The sequence below is a fragment of the Sinocyclocheilus rhinocerous genome, unplaced genomic scaffold, assembly GCF_001515625.1.
Source record: "Sinocyclocheilus rhinocerous isolate Xijiao unplaced genomic scaffold, SAMN03320098_v1.1 scaffold447, whole genome shotgun sequence".
NCBI classification, from domain to species: Eukaryota; Metazoa; Chordata; class Actinopteri; order Cypriniformes; family Cyprinidae; genus Sinocyclocheilus; species Sinocyclocheilus rhinocerous.
The window spans coordinates 101,913-110,009 of NW_015648653.1; the positions used below are offsets into that span (position 1 = coordinate 101,913).

The 8,097-nt window shown below is 35.7% G+C and overlaps 1 protein-coding gene across 1 annotated transcript in view; it reads left to right on the forward strand.

Annotated features, from left to right (window-relative positions):
- The window catches only part of prkcaa (protein kinase C, alpha, a), a 107,286-nt gene that overhangs the window by 78,277 nt on the left and 20,912 nt on the right, over positions 1-8,097 (forward strand). The window contains exons 7-8 of the mRNA XM_016514894.1: positions 484-618; positions 1,082-1,175. Of these exons, the coding sequence (XP_016370380.1) occupies positions 484-618; positions 1,082-1,175 (229 nt within the window). The remainder of the gene's footprint in view (positions 1-483; positions 619-1,081; positions 1,176-8,097) is intronic.

Here is an 8,097-nt window from a genome sequence, read left to right on the forward strand (position 1 = left end):
GGGGGGGGGGTGTGCAAAAATTCAATAAGGAGAAATGAATAATATTTGTGGAAAAGTTTGCTTATATTTTTTATGCTTTACATGTTTAAACAATGTATGTCATCGTGTGTTCATAGTGGACCTAAAACTGCATACATGCAGACAATGTGACTATTTATACAGCTGAGACTTACCATTTAGGTGTGAGATCATGTTACCCTTTTGAAGGATTTTTTTTTGCGAACCCTGAACTTCATTGTAATACCCTCACTATTTTAATGTCTATAAATACTTAGGCTATTTAGTTTGTGTTTTCATGTTAATATTTACAATGAAAAAGATATAGTTAATAGTTACTGTAAAAAAAAATGTTTAGCCTCTCTTGAGTTTTCATCTGAATAAGCAGCTGAAAGCCCTGCCTTATTATATGATGGGGAGAGTGCTAATGCAATGCTTCATCCTGGTCCGTGTGTGTGTGTGTATGTGTGTGTGTGTCTGTTCCAGTAAACTGAAGCCAGCAGATAAGGACCGTCGGCTGTCTGTGGAGGTGTGGGACTGGGACAGAACCACCCGTAATGATTTCATGGGCTCAATGTCTTTTGGTGTGTCTGAGCTCAAGAAATCCTCAGTGTGTGGATGGTAAGGATTTGTCTCTTTCTCACTGACAAGGAAAAAGGTTTGGTCACTTGTTCAGCAGTCATTTCCTACTGTTATTAGATACTGTGTGTCTCATTAGTTAAAAACCAACATCAAAGCCCCATAAAGGAAGTGCACTGTATTATAAGCCTTCTGAAGCTAGCTTTGTGTGACAAAGAGACCAATTTGATGTTGTTGTTCCCATAAACTTTCCCAAAAATGTTTTAACATTTAGATGTAAAAATGGAGCAACAATGCCAAAAAAAAAAACACTTTAGCCAGTTAAGAAGACATGCTATGGAATATATATAATGACATTATTTGGAGAAAAAATAAATATTGCTTTACAGACTAAACAGAATGAATACTAGATAAGTAAACAGACCTATATGGACTTAAAATGTGCTTTGATGAATACCATAAATACACAATCATAACTTGTGCCATATCTTTATCTGTGATACAGGTATAAAGTGTTAAACCAGGAGGAGGGGGAGTACTACAATGTGCCCATTCCAGATGAAGATGATGAGAATACTGAGCTCCGACAGAAGTTTGAGGTGACTCTTTTATTACCCTTATCTACAAACATCACAAATCTCTCCTGTGTTTCTTTAGAGAATTCAACCTGAGGCTGAACCAACAGTAAATTAATCTATGGCTCTTACAAAACAACTTTTTATTTTCCAATTGCTAACAGTATAAGCTCTTGTTAATTAATCATAAAGAATGAAAATTGATTCATTCTTTATAGAATAATTACTTTGTCTTTACTGACTAGGTGGAATGAGCAAGTTGGAAAACACCATCAATAAATTATTAGAGTGACCCTCAGGCCTAAAGCCTCCTGAGCGACACAGCAAATGTTTAGTGTGAAATACCTTGTTATTATTTCCAGAACAACATGTTTTAACTTTCAGATTGTATATCTGTTTAGCATGTTAGCTGGAGCTGTTCTGTCAGCATTTTAGCTGTTGTTTTTGTGTATATGTCAGATAAATTGTTGCATTGGAAACATGATTAGGATATATTAATTTTTCATCTGCAGCTTTCTGTAGCTTTCCTGAGACACATACTGTAAATGCTTGTACACATAGAAATACATTATAGTTGCCTTGGAGATGTTTATGTCTGTGACCCATAAAACATTTAAAGCTAGTTGCGCACTAGACGAGAAACGCATTGCCACACCCCAGTCACCATTGGCTATTAGAATCAGTTTTCTTGTAATTCCTTGTTTTGCCAGATGATGGCAGTCATAACTTTTCTTGTTATTTTTTCCTGTTTGTAGATGATGTTGAAATCCCACCTGCACCTGGTAGTTTCTGTTTACCAGTTGCAGGAAATCATTGTTTATAGGTTGTAAAGGTTCATTAAGTGTTGTGGGTTAAATGTAGCCATAGCCTTTTAAGTGGACAAAGGAATGGAATGGAATATATAGAAATACAATTTTGGGGCAAAATGGCTAATGAAAATAAAATATTGAAATTATAAAATATTTAAAATAAAGTATAGATTTTTTAACTATTTCATATATGATTTCAATTGCCGGTGTCTTCACTAGCTGAACTTTTTTTCTTACTAATGCTGTGATAACATATCTCATACATTTAAAGGGGTCATATGATGCGATTTCAATTTTTCCGTTCTCTTTGGATCAGTTTAGTTTGTGCAGTGCTCCTGTTGTTTTTCTTTTTTCACAAGCTTCACTTATTTGTAATTCAGATAAGAATTCAATTCAAAATTTATAGGCAGCTGTTTATTATGCCACCAACTGTCATTTTTGATCCGTGCATGTGACAGACCTCTGACTGAAAAGGGAGACATGATTTCATCAAAAACAGTCGGCAGGTGAGAAATCCCCATACTGAAAGTTAGTTCTTACGAGTTGACTAGTGAGACGCCCCATTTACCCAGGCTTTCTCAATTTCAACCACATACTGAGTAGTCATAAATTAAGTAAGTCGAATGAAATAAGTGGCCATGACTTTTGGTGAGAAAACTAGATAAAATATTGTATTTTCCTTTTCACACATATGTGTGTTACGTGTCTGCATGTATATCTCTGTTTACTCCTCTCATATGGTTTCAGGATCAGACAATAGAGGACCTTGAGCAGGTGCGTGTCAGCAGCGTGCAAATATGTGTGTGTTGACTGGCTGGCTGGTTTTGTGCCGTTTTCAGCTGCATCACTTTATTATTAAATTGTCACTGCATTAATCCAGCTTCTTTTTGAAGTATGTGAGAGTGTGAAGACCTCTTGCAGAGAATACTTGTTGTGTGTGCCTGGGGCAGTGTCATGGGGCAGTGATAGGTTTCTGATAGTTAAATAGAGGCAATAGAGGTTTGCATAGTTGTGGGAATGCAAATATTTTTTATGCAAAATACACTTGCACACTGACCCAACAGATCCGCAGTTGTCAAAAAAAATTATAATAATTACAATGCCCAATGTCTTACTTTAACCTTCTGGTATTCCTCACTTACACTGATGACCCTTGGTGGTCAAAACAAAAAGACAAAAAGCATAGCATTTTGTTTAATGAAAAGAATGCACTATATTATATTACTGTTGTACTCTATTATATTATTATTATTGTACTATATTATACTATAATATTTGTTTATAGTATTTTGAGACAATTTCATGGTTCTACACAACATTCACCTCTAAATTATGAACCATTTATTTCTATTTAAAATACAAAAATATTCATATTATTTTCAATAAATACAATCAGTTAACATGGGAACTTGGGAACATTACAGGCTATACAATACTCAGCAATTTATGTGAGTGTGTGCAAGCTTTATAGTCCTCCTAATATGTGACAGCTGTGAACTGATGAGTCCAGGCAAAGGATTATGGGAAATGGAGTCCGGGATTGAGTGGCATAGGTATGGGATGGAGTGCCCTCTCATGAGCTCATGGGCACTCCAGCTGTCAATCATAACACACACATATATACAGTGGTGTGAAAAAATGTTGGCCCCCTTCCTGATTTCTTTTTTTTTTTTGCATGTTTGTCACACTTTAATGTTTCAGATCATCAAACATATATTTAAGAAATTATATGAATATATATATGTTAATATTTTTTACATATATACATGTATGTTTGTGTATTTATATACGCATAATAAATATACACAGTACACACACATATTTTATATAAACAACAACTTTTATTTTGGATGCGATTAATCACGATTAATCGTTTGATAACACATATATATATATATATATATTACATTTCTTATATATATGCATGTATGTGTGTGTATTGATATATACATATAAATATACACATATATTATGTAAACAAACTTTTATTTTGGATGCGATCAGTCGCGATTAATCGTTTGATCGCACTAATATATATATATATATATATATTACATACATTTCTTAAATATATGCATGTATGTGTGTGTATTGATATATGCATATAAATATACACATATATTATGTAAACACACTTTTATTTTGGATGTGATCAGTCGCGATTAATCAATTTGACAGCACTATTATGGCTGTGTTTTCTTTTGTTATAAGAGTATTTTCAGAGGTAATTACTTATTTTTATTAGATTTATTGCATTTGGATATATTTATTAACAAAGTCTACTTCATCATGGCTGATCTTTAAATTATACCCCCAAAAAATTGCTCTGTATTTTTGTATTTTTCAAATGTCCCATTCATTTCCTTTGGCAGTCATTTTTGATTGTAAAGATCTCAAGTGTAGCTATATATTTTTTAAGACCATTTATCATTTTTTAAATTGTATCCACATATTTGTTGTCTGTTTATATAGCAAGTACAAAAAAGTCTCCAAGTTTTGTACCATTCTGTTGACAAAACAGAAACACAAAAATGAAAAATTCAAAACCTAAATTTTTTTTTTCGGTCTAAAATTACAGAAACCCACCAAAGGGTCGAGGCACAATTGGCATTAATGAAGGCCCTTTATTAGGACATCAGTGTGTTCAGCATCCAGTGTTTTCTGAGTATTTGTAGAGTGTAACCATGTCTTAAATTGCACAGCATGGGAAAAAAGTTCTCCATGATGAAGTAGCTGAGATTTGAAAAATCTGAAGATGTGAGATGTGAAAACACATGCTTTATGAGTCTTTCAGCTTTTTTCTTATTAAAAAAAATTCATCTGGAGTTTAAGTCGATTTCTATCAGTGTTGTTGTGAGGAAGATTGATCTTTGTTGGCAGCCTTAAAGGGGTCATGAACTGCCTTTTTTTTATTATTCTGTACTGTTCTCTAAGGTCCACTTACAGTAGGTAGTCAACCAAAATGCCTATTACTGCCGTGTGTACTGCCTCCGCAAGGCTACGGCGTTAAAACCCAGTCACATGTGAAACTCGTTCGCAAAATCACCACCAGGAGCGCAAAGGGACGGTTGACATCATTGCTAAGTAAAGCTGGAAATGACATTTTTACTTGTAAATAAAGTTAAAAATAATTAAATAAATCAGTGATAATATTATAATATAATAGGCTAATAAAGCATTATAACATTTAATCTCGAATTATTCATCATATAAATGTAACGTTCCAGCTATTTGACACGGTGAAATATCACAGTGATGGCAGTGCTTGAAATGTGCTTACTTTCTGTACCAGCCAGTATTTTAGATTAACTCTTTGAATGTTTATTATATTTAAAGAGGTGTCCATTATACCATAAGAAAAAATAACGAGAAAAGAATGATTATTGTTAATAAGAAAAATATTGAGTCCTTTTTTGATACGTCTATTCCCAAATACAGAGCCCTGCTCATGACATGAAATCATAATGTCCATGAATTAAAGAAATTGTTGATCACTTTTTATTAAATTGGTCCTATGTATTAATTAAAACATGTTTAAATAATAATTAAACCATGTTTTAAATAATAATAATAATAATAATATGCCTAATCGTTTATTCGATTTTTTAGGCCATTTACAATTTAACTAAAATGATGGATCTTAAACTGAGGGATCGAATTAATAAATTGTCCTCATATTTAAACTAAAACAAATGGTTAATGAGTCATTCTTGTGAGTTGATATCTTTTTTTCCACATATTATACGCGGTGCTCTGTGAATTTGCTATCAAGATTTTTAAATTTAAAAACAACATAATTTAGAAGTAAAAGTCTATTTTATGTCCTGTTTATCGAAACGCTCCGTTTGAATAGGCGTGATGGATTGTAGACTCAAAAGTAAACGCCCACTGATATGAGTGGCTAACAGTTGTGTATGTTTGACAGCCTACATCCTTCACAGATGGGCGCTGCTGTTATTTAGGTTAAAAACGCATAAATACATAGTACATATCAAACGATTTGTAATAACAGACAAAGCAATAGTGACCACATAATAAAAACAGTTACTCACACTTGCGACATTACTGTCGGATCCAATATATTCGGCACAGCATCATCTTTTATTTTCAGTCTTTCTGAAAATCCTGCATCGAATTTTACCTTGTTTGTAAATCCGTGATTTGTTTTATACGTGGTAAAATGAAGTGAAAAGTGAACTGGCGTGGTCTGGAACTTCATTAAAAATAAAGTTCATCCACTATTTCCTAATGTTGGGATCCGGGCCAGTTGCATAAACATAGACACTGTGTCTTTAAAAACTAGTTTGACCAACTAGCAGTTAGGCAAGAGATAATCAGTCTCACTTTTCTGATTAAAATTGGGCCAATCTACATTTTTGTAACTGACTTTAAACAGTTATGACCAGTCAAGAAGAAAATAAATTAGATGGCTAACTTCTTAAGACTAGTCTTAACCGTTTATGCAACCGGCCCCAGAAGGAAGGCAATGCAAAGACTGTGTTTTTCCACAGCTTGTCACTGCACAGCATTAGGGTTGGGTACCGAAAATTGGCACCGGTACCTATGTAACCGGTATGTACTAGAACTGAATCAGAACGCAGATTTCGGTGCCTCATTTCGGTGCCACTTAAATGCCTGAGCGATCGATTTAAATATTTGTCCTGGTTCTCTGAAATGGACGTAAGAAGCATGGGTGTCGCTAGGCCATTTTTAGCGGGGCTATAGCGATTAGCTCCATAAACTGTACACAAATTCACGATTGCCTCAGAGTCAGTCCCCTTTTAATTTCATATGAAAACAGCGGCAGACTTCGTCTCCTCCCCGTCTTTCAGCACGCTCTTCAATCCGCAGACCGCGGCGTGGCGCAGCGCGAGCGGACTCAAAAAGAAATAGAGGACACAAGGTGTGTCTGTTTATCGATAGATTGTTATAATTTCTGTATCTGTGCAGTTTTTTGTCATAAATACAATTTACAAAAGGTCACGTGGGAGCAATCAGTTACCCATCTAGTGTAAATTTTTCGCTGTTCATCCCTCATCACACCACAGTTTCCTCCAGTGAAAATCTAGCCCTTAAAGGTCCCCTGAAATGCTTAGAAACTCGCAGCGTTACTCTGTGTTGATGTCATTTTAACTGAAACAGGAAGACAGGGCGGGACAAATCAAGCAGCCCCGCCCCTTTTTTAAATAGCCAATAGCGTTCGTTTATATCACAGCTTGGGCTAGAGCCGTTGAGCTCCGTAAAGCCGCAGGGTATGCCAGCCACAATCTCATCCATATTGCTATAAAATATAGCATGCTGTGTAGAATTCAAATAGCTCCGATACATTTTGTGGTCTGCGCCGACTCGCGCATGTGATCCGCTCCGTGCTATCGTGTCTCTGGACCGGAGCAGAGTGCGTGTACGGTGCGGTAGTTAGCGTGACACAGCGTGAAACCAGACTTCTTTTTTTCCTCAATGGAAAGCATATTTACACTGTTTGAATCGTTCCCTGTTCCCTATATAGTGCACTACGTGCCATTCAGTGTACAGAAAATACTAATTCTGTGGACAAGTGACCATTTTCAGCCGCGGCTTCAGCGTCTATTTTATAGTGTAGGGGGCGGGCGCTTCGGATTCTAGAGAGCATTTGATTGGACAGAAAGTTTGATGAGAAGCTGAAGTACGATGTGAAATCAAAAAAAATCGTTGAGCCGGTTTGGCGGAAGTGACGAACTGCAAGCTTTGAATGCTTATATCTTCTAAATGCGAATTTTGTCACTGTTTTGGAGCACACTGCCTTAAAGATAACCTTAAGACTAACATATTGATACTAACACCCAAAAACCTTTCATTTTGATTTCATGGGGACTTTAAATATGAACTCATACTTTATATACTTTACTGCTCGTTGCTGTATACATCCCTCCCAGCTCCAACAACAGCAACAAGAGCGAGGCACTAAATTAACTGTACCAGCACATCAGTGAGCAGCAGACAGCCCACCCTGATGCTTTTCTCATCTTAGCTGGGGATTTCAACCACGCAGACTTAAAGAGTGTGTTCCCAAAAATACACCAACACATAGACTTTCCAACACAGGGAAACAACACTCTAGACTTTGTTTACACCACACAGAGAGGAGCTTACAAGGCCCT